We start from the raw sequence: 24,247 nt of genomic DNA, 5'->3' as shown, positions 1-24,247 counted from the left end.
TATGGGGATTCCTCCAGATTGTGTAGGTATCCTTTGTTCATCCCTTTTTATCTCTGAGTAGTATTCCATGCTATAGATGGACCACTGTTTTTTGTTTTTGTTTTCAAAGTTTATTTATTGATTTATTTTGAGAGAGAGAGAGCAATCAGGGGAGGGGCAGAGAGAGAGAGAGAGAGAGAGAGAGAGAGCGAAGAATCCCAAGCAGACTCTGCACTGTCAGTGCAGAGCCCCATGTGGGGCTTGAACTCCCAAACCGTGAGATCATGACCTGAGCCAAAGTCAAGAGTCGGATGCTTAACCAACTGAGCCATGGAGGCGCCCCAATTGTTGAATTACTTAGCAATGAAAGGACATCTAGGTTGTTTCCAGCTTGGGGCTGCTACAAATAAAACTGCTAAACATCCATGCACAGATGTTTATATGCACACAAGTTTCACTTCCTGGAATAAATGCCCAGGAGTGCGATTGCTTGCTTGTATCTTAGTGGCATATTCCTCCCTCCCCGTCTTTCTTCCTCCCCCTTCTTTTCTTCCTTCCTCCCTCCCTTCCTTCCTTCCTCCCTCCCTCCATTCCTCCCTCTTTCCCTTCTTCCTTCCTTCCTTCCTTCCTTCCTTCCTTCCTTCCTTCCTTCCTCCCTCCCTCCCTCCCTCCCTCCCTCCCCTCCTTCCTTCCTTCCTTCCGGAACCACCAAATTATTTTCCACAGTGGCTGCAACATTTTACATTTATTCCAGCAAGGTAAGAGTGATCAAGAGTCTCCTTACCAGCATTTGGCATTGTCACCTTTTTAAAACGTCAGCAATTTTGTTGGTATATAGTGACATCTCATTGTGGTTTTAATTTGCATTTCCCTAGTGGCTAATAATATTGAATATCCTTTCATGGTTTTTTGTTTTGTTTTGTTTTGTTTTGCCATCTGTATATCCTCTTCATCGAAAAGGTTATGTCTTTTGCCCATTTTCTTAGATTGCTTTTTACTGTTGGATTTTGAGAGTTCTTTATGTATCCTGGATTCTAGTTCTCTGTCAGATACGTGGTTTGCAAACGTTTTTTTCCCCCAGTATGTAGCTTGTCTTTCATTCTTTCCACAGGATCTCTCACGGACGCACACATTTTGAATCGTGATGAAGTCCAATTTATCAAGTTTTCTTGCTGAGATTTTGATGCGAGTTGCATTAAACCTGTATATCAATTTGGGGATAACTGACTTAACTCTGCTGAATCTTCCCATTCATGAAAAAGAGATGTCTCTCCATTTATTTAAATCTGCCTTCGTTTCCCTCATCAGTATTTTTTAGTTTTCCGCACGGAAATCCATACGTTTTGTTAGATTGACATCTAAATATTTCATGTTTATGGACTGTAAATGTAAATTAAAAATAAATTTGGTTTGGATTGTTCAATGAGAGTCCACAGGAGTACAGCTGATTAAAATATTGGTTCCCGTGATTCTGGAGGCAGACGGGTCTGATATATACATCCCGTTGGTTCTGTTTCTCACGAGAACCCCAGCTCACACAAGCACCCCCATTACCACAACCACCTTTCCACCTTGCCTGCTTCGGTTTGGGAAATAGTCTCGTAACCCACCAAGCCTCGCCAGTGAAGAGGAGACCAGGGATCTTTTGCGGGGACAGTCTCTTAGGCCTGTGGCAGAGGCAAAGATAACGTGAAGGGGAAGCTATTGGAGGGGTCAGGGTCAAGGTACTGGCCTCTGAATCTCCCTTGTCGGTTACCATCTCGAGACTGAAGGTTAGGGCTGCTGACCCATATCAAGAAGGTAGTGAGCTGCAAGACACTTTGGGCACATTGGCCTTCACTTTGTTCCCGGGGTGTCCCAGGACAAGGTCGTTTTTGCCTCAGCATCTCCATGAATCAGACTTCTTGGCTGCAAGCAGAAGAAACTGATCCTTGTCGGCTTAGGCAAAGGGGATGGGGTAGAAATTAAGGGCAACCTGGAGAAGATAGTAAGACACGGAGCAGACATCGGGAAATATGGGATTCGACGAGTCTTCAGAGGGTCAAGAAGTAGGCAGCCCGAGACGGCACGGCAGATTGTGTCTTTCCAGAAATATCTACAGCGATATTTTCGGTCCGCCAAGCTCTTCCAGAATCTTTGCACCTTTTTTTTTTTTTTTTAAATCATGAGCTGGGTCTATTTCCTCTTGAAACTTGGAGGAACTCTGTAAGTGCCTTGACGAACAGGATGTGGCAGAAGTGGCACTGGATGACCTCTAACCCCAAGGCATAAGGGCAATATGGCTTCCGTCTGACTCTCTTGAGATGCTTGCCCTTCTACTGTGTTGTGAGGAAACCCAGGCCACGTGGAGAAGCTGTAGGTGGGCGTCCTGGCTGACAGCCCAGCGTGGTGCTTGGCCAACAGCCAGCATCCATGGCCAGAAACGTGAGTGGATAAGCCTTCAGACATCCCTTCGATTTTTTACTTTTCTTAAGAACACGATTTTTTACTTTTTCTTAAGTAAGAACACGGATCCGATTTTTAATCATTAGTTTTGTTGCTATTAAAATGTGAGCTTGGATACCACTTCCTCGGGGAGTCTTTCTCTGATGCCGCCATGGGGACAGGTGCCATCCTAGCCCCCACGCCTCGGGGACATGTAGTTAGCTTATTTACAGATTTGTTTGCTCGTTTCCTCTTAGGTCTCCTTTTGCTTTTCGCACCCTTTAAGGTGCTGTGATTGAATACATGTGTCCGCCGGCCAGAAAGTCATCGCCCTGGGCAGAGGGACCTTGTAATGTTACTGCTCTGTCCCTGGGTTGGACAGAATGCAGGTGGACGTGGCGACACATTGTCCAGACCTTCCTTCAGTGGACGGCTTGTTGCACCAACTGCTGGGGGTGCTGCCTGCAGATGACCGTCACTGTCAACCCCCTCAGGGATGGCCTCCACTGTTGGGAGCTATCTTGCCCAATGTCACACCTCTTCGGGCGCCAATCGGCGACGGATGCAGGCGTAGAAAGGCCCAGCCATCTTGGCCCAACTTAGGACAACTCTCAAAGGCCATGTTAGCTCCACAGCTGCCCGTGGGGTGGTCCCCAGCTGGCACTGGGCCGGCATCAGCACTCTCTTCCTCTCTCTGCCTATCCTGCTTCATCCCCCTCCCTTCCACTGTGTTGACCCCCAGGTCATTCCTTACTAAATGTCCTGCACCCTACACTCCAACTCAGAGGGTCAGCCTCCTGGGACGTGAAACTTGGTTCAGCCAAGCCTGAGGAAGATGGGCAGTCGGCACTTGCTTCAAGGATGGGGTGTCTGGGGCCACTGGGGGGGGGAGACTATCTTGGTCTCCCTGCTGAAAGGAGCGTCCCTTTTACTAAGAGTGGGAGATCCACTGTGTTGTACTGAGCCCCCAGTACCCCTTCCTGCTCCTCAATCCTGAGGAAATGGCTGCCTCTTCTGAACCTCCAGCTGCCCCTCTTACATGGACAGGATGAGCACCCAAAACCTAGGCTTGGAAAGGGGGTCCTCCACGCATCTGGGTTCTCTAAGCTGTCCTGCTGTGTAGACTCGTCAGAGAAATGCCTTCACTGAAGTCTTGGTCACAAGGATCACCCACCCCTCACTGTCTGTGTGTTTGCCTGATGCCCTTTTAGCAAAGACTCACTACATAAATTGTTTCCACGGAAGTCCGTATTCAGGAGGTGTCTCACTGCCTGTTTTGTTCTTGTTCAGATGATTTAAATTCCGTGACTAATCGTAATTCTTTTGACTGTCTGGGACATTTCGAGCTGATTTCTCTGACCTGTGCAGTTGTCCTCAGGTCCTGGTGGTCTCTACTCCAGTCCTTGTTCCAGAAATCTCTGTCCTGTTTTGATGCCAAGAACACGGTGGTGTGTAGTAAGTGGCTGGGGGTGTTTTGCAAAGTTAACACTGTTTCCATTTTCAGAAAGTAAACAACCCCTGGGCTGGTGGTAGGAGGCCCCTGATGACCGTGATGGGATCAGATTTGGGGTTTCATCCTCAAATGCAATCCGGGCTTGATGGCCTCTCTCCTGCTGTCCGCAGGTGCTGGTCGTGGGTCTTCCCTGAGGGAACATCTCCCATTGCTTCAAATCTAATGATTTCCAGAACATGACTTTGGGGGTAACACTTTGGTGGTGTAAATGGCATGCACGCGGACCCCAATTCTGCCTCTAGCTCTCCTATGGCTGTGGACAAGGCTCTTCCCTCTACGTAAAATGGGAGTGTGGAGGGATGTGTGGGTGTCAGCTCTAACACTTTCGGGTTCCTCTTCAACGCTGGGAGGACATTCTTGGATCTGGATCTGGTCAGAGTGTTGAGGACCTGAGATGGAAGCAAGGAGAACCTAGGGGTCGGCCAGGGTGATGGTGGGCTGGCAGGGCAGGGGTGGCAGAGCTGGGTGGGCCACGGTCACAGTGATGCTTGATCAGCCTCCTGGCAATGAGGATGATGGGTGACGGGAGTGGAGGCTCCCAACATCACCCATCGTTGTCGAAAAGTTTAAGGATTGCTGAGTCTAACACCTTGTTTCACAGACGGGGAAACAGGCCCAAGAGAAGAAGGGACTTGCCCATGTTCGCAAAGTGGGGCAGAAACCGAAGCAGGACTGGAACCCAGGCCTCCTGGCTCCCACACAAGAGAGGCAGAGAGGTGGACAGGGAGGGACCAGGGGCCATCTCCTCCCCTCTCAGCCCCTGGTGGTGGCCAGTCACTTGGCTGTGGCCACGTGGATGATCACAAAGCCTTTGATGTCTGGGAAGTAGGGGCTGACGAGGTCCACCTGCAGCTGCCTTGGGCCACTCTTGGAAGGGGTGATGTTGAACTGGACCGAGGCCCTCTCCTGAGGCTCCAGGCTGGGCACACTGGGGAAAGGGGATGGGAGAAAGGCAGACCATCAGCCCCCTCTCCTTCTGAACCTGGCCTGCCCTCTCCAGAGCCCTTGGGATCAAGGACACACCTTGAGACTTGACATTTAAGCCTCACCAGTAGGCTTCCAGCATAATTTTCCCTTCCACCACTTCTCACCCCTTTCCACCCAACCAGGCTTGTCTCCTCCCTGTGCCCTGAACTTACCTTACACTTCCTCTCTCTGGGCTTTTGTCTGCACTGTTCCTCCCACCTAGGTTGCCCTTTCTATTCCGATCACAACCAAGGGCCAGATCAAGTGTCTCTTCTTCCAGGAGACCCTCCCCAACAATACCAGCCATTGAGACCTCTGACTGGGAAACCCTCCACGCTTCTTGGTACCTGAAAACTTCTCAAGTCAGCATTCAAGGCCCAGCTCAAATATCAGCTCCGCTGCAGCTTTTCCCTGGTTCCACCTCATCCCCAATTAAGGGCTACTCCTGATTCTCTGGACCCTGGAGATCCATTCCTCTGCACAAATCACACGTATCTTCATTTGAAGGACCACCTGTCTAGGAGGACACTTCTCCAGGCAGAACCCCATCTGTTCGTCTTGGTGTTCCCAAAGTTGACACATGGCTCAAAGAAGAGGTTATTATGATTAAGGATCATGTGAACGAGTGAGCATGTGGATGCAAGAACGAAGGCGTGGATGGTTGAGAGTAAGTCAACAAGTGCATGAATGAACAGAACATGCGTGAATGAGTGGGGGAAGAAACCAGGCAAGACTGAGTTGAGCAGATAGATGAAGTGAATGAATGAGGGAATGAGTGAGTGGATGGGTTCCACAACTAAGCTAATGACGGAAGGAAGGAAGGAAGGAAGGAAGGAAGGAAGGAAGGAAGGAAGGAAGGAAAGGATACATAAATGAAGGCTGATGTAGGCTGTGAGCTGGTTCCTGGGAGTCCAGGGTATCTCCCGCACCCCTCTCTGTTGGTAGCTTCACCATCCTATAAGGAAGGTGGACCTTCCACTCCAGGCTGATACTTACTCAATGCTGAGCTGTCCCTGGAGAAGGCCACTGCCCTCCACCATCAGCATACAATCCTCCACTGTCTCCAGGAGGGGGTTGACCACCGTCACTTTCACCACAACCGCCACCCCTACCATGGCTGGGCCCAGCACCTGGAGGGGTAACACCCATAAGTCATCCTTCTCCTCCTCCACACTCCCCCAGGAAACCTATGGGGCCCGGCTGGGACGCCGGTTGGGTTGTGGCATGGGCATTAATCATGGCATCCTCCCACCCCCTCAGTGAGCTCCATCATTATATCTATCCCCCTGCATCCATGCCACCTCTCCATTGCCAGAGCTCATGGCACAACCCCCCGGCCTCTGATGCCCTCCCTCAGCTGTGAACGGGGACTTCCAGGAACGGGGGGTGCAGACTGGATTCACCTTGATGGTGATGACATCCTCCAGAGTGATGTCCTTCTCCACCAGGAGCTTCTCTCCTTTGGTGACAAAGCACATCGCAGCCAGCAGGATCTTCTTGTCCTCTGTCAGGTCTTCCTTATACTGAGAGTAAGCTATTGTGATTGGGATCTTTTTCTCTGGAAGGGAAAGCAGAGGTGGGAGTTAGGGGTCCAATGTTTTCTTTCAACGGGATCCAGAATGAGGCGGAAGTCTCAATTCCTAGTTATACTCTCTTTGGTCCTTGTCCCCAAGCTGGGATGGGCATTATTAGTACCAGTTCACAGATGAAGAAGACACCTAAGGCTCAGAGAGGTTAATTTCTTGTCCAATAGCAGACAGCAAGTAAGTCAAGGAGCCAAGATGAGGTGGGATCCAAATTCAGGCCAGTGGGCTACCTTCACACCACACAACTTCTCCATGAACTCCCGGAGGTGTGTTTAAACTTCCCCTCATCATTCCAGATGGAAATCCCCCAGTCCATTATGTATTCCTCCCATTAGGAATCCACTCCCCGTTTGTTGAGCACCTACTATGTGCCAGGTGCAGAGAAGAGAGAGGTCAAAGGTCTGCCTCAAGCTTCCAATCCAGTGAGGAGGCCAACTTCTTTGAAGCTTCTCCAAATCCTCCCTCGCCATGAAGGCCCATCCTAGTCAGCCCCACCAGGGGTGGAAAGCCTTCACGGACACCCCACTCAAGTGATCTCGTGCCCTCTGCCTTCTGAGCTCCCATGGTCCTGGGACCCTCACCAGCCACAGACACCCTGCCTATGCATTTCCTTCTTTCCAGCAAAGCCACAGCTGATTGCCAGTCGTATTTGGATTTTTTGGACCACCGTATATTTTTTCTTTTAGGTACGATGTGTTCTTTCCAACTTGCTCTAGGTCCTACCACCCTCCACTGCTCTTCCTGTAATCCTGTTTCCTTCTTGTCCCTGAAGTCATCTGAGTTTTCAACGTGTGGATTTGGGTCCTTAAAGGATTTGAACTTGGTTCACTCCATGCTCCCCCAGAGCACATGCGCATACAGTAGATGCTTCCTGAATGCCCAGATGCTGATCCATTTATCAAAATTCTACATTGTTTTATGGGTTTCCTTAGTCCAGTAAGCCATTACTAAGACTCCTTACTACAATCACAGCAATAATTAATAATGGGAAAAGCTGACTTTTACTAACTTCGCTGCTGGGCCCTGGGGATCCAGCATATTCATCAGCTAATTCATTCCGTCCGTACAACAATTCCATGAGCAAGTATTATTATCCCCAACTTCTAATAATATCAATAGCACTGTCAGTCCCTGCAAAAAATCACGCGTTCCTTAGGTTGTAAGAACTATGCCAAATGCTTGATATATTTTACATCATTCACTCCTTGTGTGGTGGGAGATGGGTCGTTCTCAAAGTGTGGTCCTGGGCCCAGGGGCACTGGCATCATCTGGGAACTTGTTAGAAATGCAAATTCGGGGTGCCTGGGTGGCTCAGTCGGTTCAGCGTCTGGCTTTGGCTCAGGTCATGATCTCACGGTTTGTGAGTTGGAGCCCTGAGTCGGGCTCTGTGCTGACCGCTCGGAGCCCGGAGGCTGCTTCGGATTCTGTGTCTCCCTCTCTCTCTGTCCCTCCCCCGCTCACGCTCTGTCTGTCTGTCTCTCTCAAAAATAAATAAACATTAAAAATAAAAATAAAAATAAAAGAAATGCAAATTCTAAGGCTCCGCAACAAAATATTAGTGATTTGAATCCCGCAACGTATACACAGAACTATCTATTTATTTAAAGATTATGCCTCTATTAAAATGATGCGAATGAAGAGCTTATAAAAATATTTAAAGAACAATGTGATGTGGAAAGCACTAATGAACATTAAGTATGCACAGTTTAATTAGAGCTGTTTCACAAAAGGCAAGAGGAATTAAAAATATGGAAGGAAAACGTGTTAACAATTTGTAGGTGGGTGGCAGGATCACGGGTGACCTTTCTCTGTGCTCTCGAAATCCTTAATGAATATATACTACTTTTTTTTAATATTTATTTATTTTTGAGACAGAGAGAGACAGAGCATGAACAGGGGAGGGGCAGAGAGAGAGGGAGACACAGAATCTGAAACAGGCTCCAGGCTCTGAGCTGTCAGCACAGAGCCCGACGCAGGGCTCAAACTCATGGACCGTGAGATCATGACCTGAGCTGAAGTCGGATGCTCAACCGACAGAGCCACCCAGGCGCCCCTAGTATATACTACTTTTAATATGAAAAAAAAAAAAAAAAAAAAAAAACAACCCAGGAGAAAGCGTCTGTTACTATTTCCTTATGCAGTGTTATTGTGTGAGTTGGGTTTCGTGAAAAACAAAAAGCAAAAACGTGAAAAGGTGCGTGACATCTCCTCTACGTGTTTTCACTCAGTCAAAACACACAAGCTTCCCCAGAAACGGGCCCAGGGGAGCAGTTTCTTTGTTTAATTGAATCCTGAGAGTTCAGAATGTCATGTGAGGGAGGAGAGGGAGAGGGGTGGGGGAAGGGAGAGGGTAGAGGGGGAGGGGTGAGAGAGGGGGAGAGGGAGGGGGAAGAGCAGGAGGGGAGGGAAGGGGGGAGTGAGGACAGAGAAGGGTTGTAGGGATGCTGGCTTATGTGTGCAGAATTCTTGGGACAGACCCTTGCACCTGCGACCACGTGGCAGCAATTTCTTACTGGTCCACGCCTCTCACACAGGACTCTTGTAGCCAGACGGGCTCCAGAATAAGTTGGATGTTAGAAAGGTAACACGGGGCCTATGTCGTGAAACTCTCCCAGCAGGTATTTACTCGGGGTGTCAATATTCACATGAACTGCGATCCCCTCTTCTTCATACGTTTGTCACCAGACGGTCAGGGGCTTTTATTATTAGTCCCATTACTTAGCCTCTCTGAGCTCAGTTTTCTCACCCGCCAAGTGGGGACGAGAGGCAGGCACTGAACAAGTGGCCAGAAGCATGCCCATCTTTCCTGGGAATGAAGCAGGATGCTGGGAAGTCCCGCCCCGCCCCCCCAACTCCCGCCTCGGTCCCCCCAGTAAGGGCTTCCCACCGAGCGGAGCTGCGGCCTTCCTACCTTCTTCGGGCCCCAGCCGCACGGTATGGGATTCGTGCAGGATCTCCGCCACCGGCCTACGGGTGTAGAGAATGGTGGCGCCGCTCAGGTTGACTCGGACCCTCTGGGCCCGGGAGGTGAGGTTGGCCAAGCACAGGGCCAGTCTCAGGTCGTGGCCCAGCATGGGCGGCTCCAGCATCTTGAACTTGCCGGTGATGCTGGGCTTGGTGGCGGGCTCCAGGAGGTCCTCCCGCCAAAGACCACGGCCGCTGGCCCTGCGGACCCGGCTCCTCCTCCCGGAGGCTTCCACACCGAACAGCTTCCTCACGGCCTTGCGGTACACCTGCCTCTCCTTCCGGGATCCTGCAGGCATCGTGCAAGGTGAGGCGGGCACCCCTCTCCTCCTCCCCCTCCCCCCCCCCCCCGTCCGGGGGCCCCCGGGGCCGTCCCTGCCCATTTCCCTTCCTCTCCAGACAAAACCACCGTTTACAGACTGACAGCCCAGGAGCCAGAGGCGCACCTCAGCCAGGTGCCCTGTGTTCGCTTCTGGGACCATTTGGATACGTTTCAAAGTCAGTCGCCAACAACTTCAGATCGGGAAATTGCGCACAAAAGTGCAGGTTCGCGGCTTCCCTGACAACTGGGTCGGAAGACTCGTGACGCGGATAGCTGACGCTTTTGTACACTTGCTATGATGTGCCGGGCTCTACAGTTCTAGATGCTGTATTCTCCCCGAGGAGGTCGGTACTGCTATCATAATTGTTTTATAGGTAAAGAAATATATATGTATGTGTATATACACACACATATATATACACACATAAATATATATAAACATATACATTTATTTATTATTTACTTATATTATTTTATTATTATTTATTTTTATTCATTATTATATTATTTTATATTTTATAGGTAAGGATATATATATGTGTGTATATATATGTGTGTATATATATACACACATATATATGTTTATTTGTTTATTTATTATTTACTTGTATTATTTTTATTTTATTGTTATTTATTTTTATTCATTATTATATTATTTTATATTTTATAGGTAAGGATATATATATGTGTATATACACACATATATATGTGTATATATATATGTATTCATTTTATTCATTTATTCATTATTATATTATTTTATATTTCATAGGTAAGGATATATATACGTATGTATGTATATGTATGTATGTATATGTACATATATGTATGTGTGTGTATACATACACGTGTGTGTATACATACACATATGTGTATGTGTGTATGTATATGTGTGTATATATATACACACACATATATATATGTTTATTTGTTCATTTATTATTTACTTATTATTTTTATTTTATTGTTATTATTTATTTTTATTCATTATTATATTATTTTATATTTTATAGGTAAGGATATATATATGTGTATATACACAATATATATGTGTATATACATATGTATTCATTTTATTCATTTATTCATTATTATATTATTTTATATTTTATAGGTAAGGATATATATATGTGTATATACACACATACATATATGTGTATATATATGTGTATATATATGTGTGTATATATATACACACACATATATGTTTATTTGTTCGTTTATTTATTATTTACTTATTTTTATTTTATTGTTATTATTTATTTTTATTCATTATTATATTATTTTATATTTTATAGGTAAGGATATATATACGTATGTATGTATATGTATGTATGTATGTATATGTACATATATGTATGTGTGTGTATATATACACATGTGAATATAATATAATATAATATAATATAATATAATATAACAGTCTACAGGTGGGTAATGGCTGCCCCCACCCCCCCTCCCTGGTGCGGATGTACTTTGGGGTTCTCCACGGTCCTACCTGTAATCCCCACTGGCCTGATGCACTCTCGGTGCTGTCTACAAGGCGACAGGCAAGGTCAGGACCCCTGATCTCCCACCTGCCCTGTTGCTAGCACGGACTTGTCTTTTGACCTCCAGACCAATACGTCCAACTGGAGCCCTCCCGTCTCCACTGCATGATGTCCCACAGGTGCCCCAAACCCAACCGAACCTGCCATCTTCTTTCTGCCCAGTGGCATTCCCCCAGTGGACAAGCCAGAAACTGGCCGCATCCTTGGCTCTTCCCAGACCTTCCCCTCCCACAGTGGATCAGTCACCCAGTCCTGCAGAGCACCCTCATGGATCTCTAGAATCTGCCGTCTTTTCTCCTCAGACCCCCATATACATTGCTTCACCAGGGGCGCCTGGATGGCTCAGTCGTTTGAGCGGCAGACTTCAGCTCAGGTCATGATCTCGCAGTTCAGGAGTCCGAGCTCCACGATGTGCTCTGTGCTGACAGCAGAGAGCCCACTTTGGATCCTCTGTCTCCCCGTCTCTCTGCCCCTCCCCCACTTGTTCTCTCTCCCTCTCTCTCTCAAAATAATTAAACTCAAGATTGCCTCACCATGGGGCCAGTTTGCCAGCAGATGCTGTGGACTTGTATTGCGATTATTATTACTTAGCCCTTCCTAGCCTCAGTGTTCCCATCTGTAAAGTGGAGACAAGAGGCTCACAGGCAAGGCACAAAGCGCTGTGTTCCAGAATGTTCCCTCCCTTCCTGGGAATGTAGGCTCCACCCTGACTCCAGTCCTTTTGCCGCCCTGAGCACCCCCAAATCTGGCTTTGATGGCTCCACTTCCCCACTTGAAAGAAACCTGTGGTGTGTGGTCTCCCACCATGCTTCCTCCCAAGCAACGTCTTCCAAGTGCCTTGATCCTATGTGACCTCCGCTTGAAGGGACCCATGTGGATCCAAAGGTTCTTTAACATCTCATGTTTCAATATTGAAATGTGTGTGAATGTTGCACTCTACCCTGTAATATAGTCCCAATATATTTTTTACTATAAAATGTTTCATTTCCCTGCCAAAGATTCTAATGTCACTTTCTCAGGGAGGCCTTCTCTGCCACTCGAGAACAGCCTTCCTCAGAGATAATTCCGTCAACTTCAAAATTCACCCATTTAAAGAATACAATTCAATGCTTTTAGTATGTTCACAGAGTCCTCCACTTATCCCCACAATCTAATTTTAGGACATTTCATCACCTCAAAAAGAAACTCCATAATCATTAGTGGGGGCTCCCAACTCTGCCCCCATTGAGCCCAGTCCTAGGCAACTGCTAGTCTGATTTCTAATTTACCTATTCTGGACAGTTCACATAAAGGGAGCCATACAATGTGTGCTCTTTTGGGACTGGCTTCCAAAAAAATTTTTTTTAATGTTTATTTATTTTTGAGAGAGAGAGTGTGAGTGGGGAGGGGCAGAGAGAGAAGGAGACACAGAATCTGAAGGAGGTCCCGGTCTCTGAGCTGTCAGCACAGAGCCTGACACGGGGCTCAAACTCACAAACTGTGGGGTCAGGACGTGAGCCGAAGTCAGACACTTAGCCGACTGGGCCACCCAGGTGCCCCTGTGGCTGGCTTTTTAAACATAACGTAATGTTTTCCAAGTTCGTCCGTGTCGTTGCGTGTATCAGTACTTGGTTCCTTTTCAGTGCTGAATAATATTCCATTGTATGGATATACCACATTTTGTTTATCCATTGATGGATATTTGGGTTGTTTCCACTCTTTAGCTATTTTGAATAATGTTGCTATGAATGTTCACGTCCAGGTTTTTTGTGTGGATGTTTGTTTTCATGTCTCTTGGGTATGTACCTAGAAGCACATCTGCTGGGAATGGCAATTCTGCATTTAACATTTTGAGGAAATGTCAAACCGTTTTCCAAGGTGGTTGCACCATTGTACATCCCCACCAGCAATGTACGAGTGGCTCACTTTTCCATAAGCTCACCGACACTCATTGTCTATTTTTGATGATTGCGGTCCTAGCGGGTATGAAATGGTACGTTGTGGTTTTGGTTTGCATTTCCCTAGTGACTAATGACGTCAAGCATCTTTTCATGTGCTTATTGGCCATTTGTATATCATCCTTGGAGAAACATCTATTCAAATCCTTTGCCCATTTTCAAGAAATTGGATTATTTGTTCTTTTATTATTGAGTTGTAAGAGTTCTTTATATATTCCAGATATAGGTACCCTTATTGGGTACATGATTTGCAAACATTTTCTCCTCTTCTCTGGGCTATCTTTCCATTTTTTGGAAAAGTATAATTTGTAGCACATGTTTTTAATTTTGATGAAGTCCCATTTATCATTTGTTTCTGTTGTCACTTGTGCTCTTGATGTCTTAACTAAAAAGGCTTTGTTTACCCCAAGATCATGAAGATTAACTCATGTTTTCCTTTAAAAGCTTATACTTTTAGGGACGGCTGAGTGGCTCAGTCGGTTAAGCGTCCGACTTTGGCTCAGGTCATGATCTCACGGCTCGTGGGTTTCAGCCCTGCATCGGGCTCTGTGCTGATGGCTCGGAGCCTGGAGCCTGCTTCTGATTCTGTGTCTCCCTCGCTGTCTGCCCATTCCCCGCTCAAGCTCTGTCTGTCTGTCTGTCTCTCTCTCAAAAATAAATAAACATTAAAAAAAAAAAGTTTATACTCTTAGCTCTTACATGTAGGTCTGCAATCCACTTGAGTTCATTTTCAAGTATGGTGTGATGCCAGAGGCCAACTTTACTTGTATTTGCATGTGGATAATCAGTGGTCCCAGCATCATTTGTTGCAGATTGCTCGTACTCTTTCCCCCCTGAATTGTCACGGCACCCTTGTCCAAATCAATTGAGCATAATTTTTAAGGTTTATTTCTGGACTCTTAGTTCTGCTCCATTGACCCATATGTTCATTTTTATGCCAGAACCTTACTGTCTGAGTGATCGTATATTTACAGTAAGTTTTGAATTTGGGAAGTGTGAGCCTTCCAACTTTGTTTTTTTTTTTCAATTGTTTTGGATATCTTGGGTCCTTTGCATTCGCAAATGAATTTTAGGATCAGCTTGTCAGATTTGGAAAAAAAAAACAACAAAACTCACCTGGAACTTTGATCGGGATTACATGGAGTCTGTAGATCAGTTTTGGGTCATCGCCATTTTTCATGCCATAAAAATGAGAGGTCTTTCCATTTATTTAGGTCTTTGATATCTTTCAACAGTGTTTTGTAGTTTTCAGCGTCTCAACTTTGCTCTTCTTTTGTGAAATTTACTCCTAAGTATTTTGGTCTTTTTGATGCTATTGTAAATGGATCTGTTTTCTTCCTTTCACTTTCAGATTATACATTGTTAGTGTCCAGAAATATGATTAATTTTTGTAAATTGATATTGTATTCCACAATCCTGCTGAACTTAGTTTTTGGTTCTTAGAGCTTTTTACTGGATACCTTAGGATTTTATATATACAAGATCATGTCACGTGCAAACAGAGGTAGTTTTATTTCTTCCTTTCCAATCTGGAAATTCGTCTATTTCTTTTTCTTTCCTCTCCCTCCTTTCCTTCCTTCCTCCTTCCCTTCTTCCCTCCCTCCCTTCCTCCCTTGCTCCCTTCCGCCCGCCCTCCCTCCCTTCCTTTCTTCCTTCCTTCTTTTTATTTTTTTAAAACTGTGGTGAGTGATATATAACATAAAATTTACCATCTTAATAAGTGGACACTTCAGTGGCATTAAGTACATTCCTCTCGTTGTGCAATCATCACGACCATCCATCTGCATAACTCTTTTCATCTTGCAAAACAGAAACCCTGTATCTATTAAACAATGAAACTCCTCATTCCCTCCTCTGCCCAGCCCCTGGCAACTACTGTTCTATTCTCTGTCTTTATGAATTCGACTACTCTAGGTGCCTTATAGAAGCAGAGTCACAGTATTTGTCGGTACGTTTGGGACGGGCTCATTTCACTTAGCGTCATGTCTTTGAAGTTCACCCATGTTGTAGCACGTGTCAGAAATACCTTCCTTTTAAAGGCTCAATAATATTGCATTGTATGTAAATACCACCTTTTGTTTATGCATTCAGCTGTCAACAGACATTGGGGTTGCTTGTACCTTTAGGCCCCTGTGAATAACACTGCTACGAACATGAGTGAAATATCTCTTTGAGTTCCTGCTTTCCCTTCTTTTGGGTATCTATCCAGAAGTGGAATTGCTGGCTCATATGATGACTCTATTTTACATCATAAATTTAATGTTATAAAGAACCTCCCTACTATTTTCCCACAGGAAATGGAATCCACAAATATGGTGTGAGCTATGGTTTTTTTATAGATGGCTTTTTATCAGGCTCAGAAATTCGCTTCTGTTCTTAATTTGTCAAGTGGTTTCATCACAAAGCGGTGCTGGATTTTGTCAAATACCTTTTCTGATTATATTGAGATGATCATGTAGCCTTCATCCTTTTTCTTCTTTCTATTGATATGGTGTATTTTATTAATTAATTTTCAAGGTGAAAACCACCCTGTATTTCTGGGATAAATCCTACTTGGTTGTGACATGTAATCCTTTTTATAATGTGGCTGGATTCAGTTTATTAGCATTTTTGTTGATGAGTTTTGCTTCTACATTCTTAAGGAGTATTATCTCTAGTTTTCTTGTGATGGCGTCGTCTGGTTTTGCTATCAGGATGAATGAATTGGGAAGTGTTCACTCCTCTTCTATTTTTTTTTTCTGAAAAACGTTTGAAGCATTGATATTTATGCTTTCAGTGTTTGGTAGAATTCACCAGTGACATCATCTGGACCTGGTCTTTTCCTTGTAGAAGGTTCTGGGTTACTAAATCAGTCGCTTTGCTTGTTACACACCCATTCAGAACTTCTATGTCTTCTTGACGCGGTTTTGGCGATTCCTGGAGGAATTTGGCCATTTTATCTAAAGTCGCCTAATACGTGAGGACAGTCAGTGTATTATTTGCACGTATGGTTTCCTTGGCTTGAAGGGCTTGCTCTCTCGTGGCTCAGCATCTGGGCTGGCTCGGGGGTACGAGCAAAGCACACTACATCCAGGAGCTCTGAATCTTTGTGCCCTATTGTGTGTGTCCTGCTTCAGTAGACAGAGCAAGCAGACGGGCCCGAGTCCCTGGCGTCCCACCTCCAGAATGGGCTGCCCAAGCCCATGACTTGGATGAACAGCGCTACCTACAGGGAGTCTGGAATCAGGAGGCAGAATGCTTTCCCAGCCCTTCGTCTCCTGGTTAAGTCTTGTTGCCTTCAGCCTCTCTTCCCCTGGAATGCCTTTCCGGACACTTCCCCTCTGGCTGAGTCAGGACTCCCTCCTCTGTGCTCCTTCAGCCTTCTGGCCTCCCCAACACAGTGCTGACCACCCTGTGCTGTCCTCACACTATTGGCTCACCGCGTAGCGAGTTCTCTGGGCTCTTCTCTTTGTTTCCTCCCTCTGAATTATGCCCGGCAGTCAGGAGGCACTCTGTTTCCAGCACATAGGAAAGAGCTTAGCGGGTATACAGAATATTGTGGGCACTCATGGAAGAGAGGGGTGGTCTAGCCCCGGGGGGCGGGGAGAGAGGGTCAGAGGTCCTGAGATTAGACATCTCGTTAGAATCCCCGCTCTTTTGAGGCTTGGGCCACTTGGGGAGGTGACTTCACCAAGCTGTGCCTCGGTTTGAGTATCTGCAAAATGGCATTTTTATGAATATTAAATAAGATAGTGCATGGGCACCGGTTACCACCATGCGTCACACGTTTCAGAAGCTCTTGGTGTGATTATTATTATTATCAGCCTAGACGTGAAGCCACTTGACACACCATAGGCGGTCGATCAGTAGTAGATGCGACAAGACAGTGGCCAGAAGATGTACCGCAAGAGCGTGGGCTCTGGAGCCAGACTCCCCGTTTGCTAGCCACGCCCCTTGGCTGAGTCCACTTCCTTAACTGTGCCAGCGTCTACCCCACAAGCTCACGCGAGCGCTTTACAAGCACTTGTTAAATACAATAACTAAATAACATGTGAAGACGGCCGGGCCCTGGCAGGTGCTCAGTGATGGTGACCGCTGTCACCTGTTACATGATGGCGATGTGTCCCGTGGCCATGGCGAGAGTTTAGGACAAAAGACTTCCAAGACTCCGTGTCCTAAGCTCCCGATGCTCCCAGCGGAGGGGACCAGACATCAACCCGCCGCTTAACGAGAGAGGCGCCAGTTCAGAGGAGGCCTCGCCACCTCCCGCCCGGTCCACAGCACCCTGAGACAGCAGGAAGGGGCCTGCGGGGGGCGGAGGTCATCAAGAGCGAAGGAAGTGCCCCGCTCCTAGGGAAGGGACCGACAGAACATTGGTGTGCGTGAGGACGCAGGGGTGTTTAGAAGAATCGGTGTGAGGGTTTGGGGGTGCTGGCTGGGAGAGATCGGGGTTGACTACAGGAAGGGGAAGCCGGCACTGCGTCCCCACGGGAGACGTGTGCGGATCCTGCGTTGCTGACCGAACAAGCAGCGGAGAACTGACAGGCCTTGGCAGGGGGAGGACGGCGTGCCAAGGCCTCTCTGTCACCCGCCTTTGAGTAAAAGCCCTGCAGAACCTGTGGTCAAAAGCCGCCGTGCAGCAGAGGGAAGCTGTGTGACTACCAGTGTGGTTGGGGGGCATCTGCTAAAAGTGGGGGCCAAATGTCTCCAGAGATCGGCAGTGCCTGGCGGGGGAGGGTAGGCCCCGGAAGCGGGTCCCGATGGCCCAGGTTGTCCTGGAGCCACCACCTGCCCTCAAGCAGAGAGAGTGAACGGGGGGGGGGGGGGGGGGGGGGCAGGGCACACTCACCCAGGGGCAGGGAATCCTTGCCTGCCCAGTACAAAGACATCTGCTCTCCTCTCTCCTCCTCCTCCTCCCCTCCTCCTCCTCCCCCTCGGCCTAACACTCTAGAAGACTCACACTGTGTTCTCAACATCAGATGTGCGGGGGGATCACCTCAAGAGCTTTAAAAAGTCCTGGTGTCTGGGCCACACCCTCTGGGCGCTGTGATTCCTTTGGGCAGGGCACGCGCAGTCTGGGCTGCAGCGATAGACTAAAAATGGCCATAATACTTTCATTGTAACTCTTACCACCAAAAGGTGGAGTCTGCTCCCCTCCGCCTGGAGCTGGGGCGGCCTTGAGAACGGCTTTGACCAACAGAATACGGCAGAAGTGGCACGATGCAAATTCTCAGCGAGGCCTCTAGAGACCTCGCAGCCTTCATTCTCCCCCTTTGGGAATCCCGCCCCTTCGTGAACGAGCCAGGGTTGGCCTATTGGGCCAGGAGAGGCCCCGGTGGGGGGGGGGAGGCAAGACCAGGCTGTCCAGCGGACCCATCCAACGCCCCAGACACAGCAAGATCCCAGCCTACTCCACAGGGAGCAGGTGCACCATCCAGCCGAGCACAGCCCAGATTGCCAAGCTCCGGAATCCTGCTCAAACAAGGAGCTGCTTCATCTACACAACGAACCACAGCGCCCTCGGTGATTCCAGTGTGCGACTAGAGCTGTAGACTGCTATGCTGGGGAGTAGACAAGGGAGGGGTGCAGGCGTCCAGAGAGCCCAGTGCCCCCTCCTGCAGAGCAGCCTCCCGGGGGAAACTGGCTTGCACTCAGGGGAGCGGAGAGAGACAGACCCGCTCGTTATTCAAATCACATTGTTTTAATGAGCAGAATTGGCGGGCCATATTTGGATCGGATCATGGCATTGGTAAGAGACCTGTTATCCCACGGGAAAGAGTGACTAGAAGCATGTATAGCTGGAGTTGGCTATTAAGAAAATACGCCTGTTGTCTTCTTGTACCCCGACGAGCAGAGGCTCTTCAAGAAACCAGTAACCAGCAATCTGTGAATTTCTAGAATTCACTAGAATTCTTGGCAGATGGTAAACTGAAGCTGATATCATTACTATTATTATTTTAAACTATGCCTGGTGCTGTGTAGCCCACGTGTTCAATAAATAATACCTGCTGCTATCATCACCATTATTAGTATTTATGATCATGGGGGAATATACCTAATACAGTGCCTGGCAGAGTAAGTGGTCAATGAAACGTAGCTTTTATTATTAGATGTGGGAAGCCTTCTACTTATACACGGAGGAAGCTGTTAATAGAAGCTAAAGGCACTCGGCTCAACACACAGACACGGCGCCGAATAAAGCTCTCGAGGCTGCCATATTGTCCTTACCTTCCGGATACTTGTAGAAGCTCGTGATGTCCACACGGGAGTCGCTGCCCACGGCCTTGGTGCTAATGCACCTCCCGATCTTCTTTGTGTCCGAGTATACCCGCTCCCGGCTCTCATCCTCGTGCCACAGCCAGGTGACGTAGTCCGCATTGACTTCCGCAAACACAAAGGGGCCGTCGTGGGCCAGGTGCACGTCCCCCTCGCGGATGGCGGTGACCGAGGCTGGGCCGCACCGGAACACGCCTGGGCAGGAAGGATGAGTGTGAGCGGAATGGATGAGGCAAAGCGGGGGTCTGGGACCCACCAGGCTGAGCCCCTACCTTCGCTCTCCTCCTGGGGGGTGGCGTCCAGAACCTGCCAGCCATTGTAAGAGGGGCCCAGGTCCTGACGGGCAAACCAACTCTCATTCCAGACATGGAAATTCCTGCCACAGAGAGAGGATGGGGCAGGGTGGCCTTCAGTGAGACAGAGGCCCATAGGATGGCAAGTTTCTACTGTGAGCCAGGCCCTGGGCCCAAACTCCGCAGTACTGTGGCTGAATCTTATGAAACATTCAGTGCACCATGTTGATGAACAGTTCTATATACGATCTGTATGTATAAATGTATGTATGTGTGTATATATGCATGTATATATATATTCCATTTGTAAGTATATGTATGTATGTACGTAGATGTATATATATGTGTGTGTGTATACATATATATATATGACATATATATATATATATATATATATATATATATGAAACTGTTGTTCAAGGTATCAGAAATACAATTACAGACAACACAGAAGATCTTGCCCTCATGCAGCTTACGTTCTAACAAAGGAGAAGGATGGGGAGGCACCAAAAAGAAGGAAGCAACTATAAATAAAACAAATGCAAGTAACAATAAATACTGTGAAGAAAGAGAGAGACCTGAGTAGAGAGTAACTGCTGGAGACCTGCTCTAGGAAAATGACGTCTAAGGTGAGGCTTAAATAAGAAAGGCTTAGCCGTCCGAAGAGTGAAGGGAACAATGTTCCAGGGAGAAGGAACAGCATGTGCAAAGACTCTGAGACCAGAAAAGGCGTTGTGTATTCAAGGAACAGAAAGCATGTAAGTATGGGGTACCTGGGTGACTCAGCTGGCTCAGCGTCTGACTCTTGATTTTGGTGTCATGGTCCCAGGGTCATGGGATCGAGCCCCGCATCGGGCTCTGTGCTGAGCGTGCAGCCTGCTTAAGATTCTCTCTCTCCCTCTGCCCCTCTCCCCACTCACACTCTCTCTCTAAAAAAAAAAACACACAAAAAACCCAAAAACCAACCAACCAACGCCCCCCCCAAAACCCCAAAACAAAAAAACCCCAAGAAGGTATGTATCTCTAGGCTACAGCCAGCATGAGGGGCAGGTAGGGTTCAGATTACGCAGAGCTCTGTAGGTCTTGGTAAGGAGTTCAGACTTTAAGTTTCCCGTGTCAAAGATGGGACTATGAGACCAGCAAAGCAAAGTGACATCATTTGCCCAAGGTCACGCAGTAAGGAAGCAGGAGGGAGAAACCCCGGATTGTCTGGGCATCTTTAGAGCTGACCTCAGCATTCCTCTTAAGGAGGTAGTGATGTTTGGGAGAATATCTGGATAGGCATTTGGGGGCAGACTGATAACCTGAATTGGCAGGGGCCCCGGCACCAAAATGTCCATTCTGTGTGAAGAAAAACTTGTTGTTGCTGTTGGTGGTGGTGGTGGTGGTTCTCCTGCAGGGAGAGGGGATGAGGGGAGCCAACAGGAGAAGGAAAGGGGAGAAGGGAGGCAGAGAGAAAGAATGAGGGCAGAGACCTAGAGAGTGTGCATGTGGGGGAGGGGCGGAGAGCGAGAATCCCAAGTAGGCTCCATGCCTACTGCAGACACAGTTCCACGCCATCAGGGTGGGACCTGACTCGGGGCTCAGTCTCCCGAAGTGTGAGATCCTGACCTGAGCCAAAATCAAGAGTCGGAGGCTTGACCTACTGAGCCACCCAGGGCACCGCCCCCCCTCCACCGCCGCCCAATTTTATTTTAAAACTGCGAAATGCATGAGCAAGATGAACAGTATTACACTCTGGTGCCGATACTAAGTGGGTAAAAAGCGGGGCAGTGAGAAGACTGAGCGTGTATGTTCTTGTGTCTGTAGAGCCTCCCTCTGAAGAGACGCGGGAAGCGAGTCGCCATGTTGGCTCCGTGAGGAGGACGGGAGGCTGGAACCTGGCGGGTGGCCCATTTTGTACAGTTTGAGCGTGAACGCACATGCGTGTATTTCCTATTAAAAACATTAAATTAAAATGAATTGTTCAAAGCTCTCGGGGAAGAGTCTTGTCGCAGCTGAGGAGGGAGGTTGCCTCCCACCTGAGACACACACATGGCACGCAGGCAGCTGACAGAGGCAGGGTCGTGACACAGGGGCCAGGACGCAGAGGGAATCTCAGTCCTCATCCCCAGGTCACAGGAATCTAGGGGAAGGCTCAGAGTCCCTTGGATGGGGAACCAGGGTTCAAGGCACTCAGATCTTGAGTCCCCCCTTTGGCCTCTGGGTCACCCCTGAAGGTGCCTCTCCTTCCTGCCGACAGGGTCAGGGAGCCCTCGGGCTGGGCTGGGTTGGGGACCCAGGGGACTAGGACCCACCACATGCTGTCTTCTGTCAGGTCCTCCAGGGTCCGCCTGAAGGAGTCCACGTATTTGTCCACGCTCAGGTTCCTGTCTGTGTCATGGGCCGAGTTAAAGTTGGACACAACCCGGGTCGCGATCCCCAGGCACCTGAGGACTGAAAAGCAGGAGGCTGGCGAGGTGCCCCCAGCAGGCAGTAGGCCTCATCTCTTCCACAGCCCCTCCCGTGTCTGTCTGTCTGTCTGCTTTTCCTGCTTCCGCCCTCGGAAGCGCCTCCTTCCCTGTAGAACCTCTCAAGGGACTTCCCAAGACACTAGGCCACCCCCATTTGAATCACGGGCTCTGAGGCCAGTGGGAACTTGGAAGTCATATAATAACCATGTAATTGCCAGTTCGGGTTCGAGGGGACTGGAGACCTGGGGGGGCCACAGGACTTGCTCAAAGCCACTCAAAGAGCTCGAGACAGGAGCCGGGCCTCCTTCAGCAAAATAAAAGATCAAAAGTTACATAAACGAACTATCTGGTTTCTCTCATCGTTAACCAGACTTCTACTTCCCCATCACCAGTTAAAGAACACTTGGGGTGCCTGGGTGACTCAGGCGGTTAAGCGTTTGCCTTCAGGTCAGGTCACGATCTCAGGGCTCAGGAGTTCAAGCCCCATGTGGGGCTCTCAGCTGTGCACACAGAGCCCACATCAGATCCTCGGTCCTCCTCTCTCTGCCCCTCCCCCACTTGTGCCTGCTCTCTCTCTCTCTTTCTCAAAAATAAATAAATAAATAAATAAAAACTAAAAAAAAACCTTAAAATTAAAAAAAAAAGAAACACATTTTAAAGGAGGGTGAGGGTGGGGGTGGAGGGGTGGGGTGGACTGTATGCAAATATATACAAATGGAGGCAAAAGAGGGAGCCGGCCTGGGGTCAGGGACCCTCTTTCCCTGGGTACCTGTGCACATGACTCCAGCGAAGACCCAGCACTGGCCGTATTTAACTGGCTTGAACCTGCCCTTGAACCACTTGTGCAGAATGGCCACGCTGCCACGCCAATGCAGGGGGCTGGTGCCACCGCCGTACTTGCCCTGCCACTGGCCTTGAACCACTCCCCGGTCGTTGTTGCTGTTCACCTGGACGGAGGGGGGCATGGGTCCGTCACCAGGCAGGGCCTCCCTCCTCAGGGCGTCGCCACTGTAAAGTCCCCTTACGCTTTGGACCCCCTCCTCATTTGGGGTCACCCCTTACTTTTAAATTACCTGAAAATTAGGGGCATCTGCTTTCTTAACATACCTACTTTGGGTACCATTTATTAAACGACCTGCCATGAGGATTCTCTATTACTGAAAATTACCTATGATTTTGCAGCATTTCCCCTTTTAAATGATCTGTTTTGGGGACTGGTGCTGGTATAAGTATAGAGACAGTGAGATTAACACCGAGATTAAGAGGGGTGAAGGGACCCGTCCAAGTCACATGGCAAGTTAGCAAAAAGTGTGGGTGACCCCCAAGTTCAGGACTTTCACTTAGAGCCTGCACTGTTATCCCACAGGGCTGTGACGCTCTACTCTCTGGAACTGGTCACTGCTTTTGAGTCTCTGTGTTCCAACATCCCTCTGGGATCTTGAGGAATGAAGGGTACCAAATACGAGAAAATCGGCTCCATCCAATTGTGGAATCACAGATAGCCATCCTCTGATCTCAACACCTGCTTGCGGTCGGCCTTCTGGCTATCTTTGCAGGAGGAAGCGTTGTTGTGTGTAACATAATAAGGAAGGCACTCTTCCCAGGGAGAGATGGGCCTGTGCACTCCCTCCCTGAATCTGGGCTGGACTGTGACTGCTTTGACCAGTGACTATGGCAGAAGGGATGCGGTGGCAATTTCCAGGGCTTCTTTTTTGGAACAGTTGTTCGGAGAGAAGCCAGCTGCTACGTCTGATGACCCTGAGATCGCCATGCCGTGAGGAAGCCCAAGCTAGCCACACGGAGAGGCTGCGTGGACAGAGAGCCGTGACCGGCCAGCCTCAGCTGTTCTAACCACCCCGGGCCCAGGGACAGGAGAGTGAGCAAATCATCTTGACATTCCAGCTCCAGCAGACACAGCGTGGAAGAGAACCAAAGATCCAGACTTCTAGAACCAAGGCCGCAGATATACGGTCTCATCAAACCATTCCAGCCATCTGCAGCCATT

General features: G+C 48.2%; 1 protein-coding gene across 1 annotated transcript in view; it reads right to left on the bottom strand.

Annotated features, from left to right (window-relative positions):
* Positions 1-2,483: 2,483 nt before the first annotated feature.
* Positions 2,484-24,247, bottom strand: part of TGM6 (transglutaminase 6) — a 38,114-nt gene continuing 16,350 nt past the window's right edge. The window contains exons 6-13 of the mRNA XM_027069729.2: positions 23,012-23,189; positions 22,087-22,225; positions 19,769-19,872; positions 19,449-19,691; positions 9,380-9,721; positions 6,286-6,440; positions 5,879-6,012; positions 2,484-4,844 (exon numbers count right to left, since the gene is read on the bottom strand). Coding sequence (XP_026925530.2) covers positions 4,691-4,844; positions 5,879-6,012; positions 6,286-6,440; positions 9,380-9,721; positions 19,449-19,691; positions 19,769-19,872; positions 22,087-22,225; positions 23,012-23,189 — 1,449 coding nt within the window. The 3' untranslated portion in view covers positions 2,484-4,690. The remainder of the gene's footprint in view (positions 4,845-5,878; positions 6,013-6,285; positions 6,441-9,379; positions 9,722-19,448; positions 19,692-19,768; positions 19,873-22,086; positions 22,226-23,011; positions 23,190-24,247) is intronic.

This window comes from Acinonyx jubatus, chromosome A3, assembly GCF_027475565.1.
Source record: "Acinonyx jubatus isolate Ajub_Pintada_27869175 chromosome A3, VMU_Ajub_asm_v1.0, whole genome shotgun sequence".
NCBI lineage: Eukaryota > Metazoa > Chordata > Mammalia > Carnivora > Felidae > Acinonyx > Acinonyx jubatus.
The sequence above is the reverse complement of the archived record's forward strand: the minus strand, read 5'-3'. Positions and strand labels throughout refer to the sequence as shown.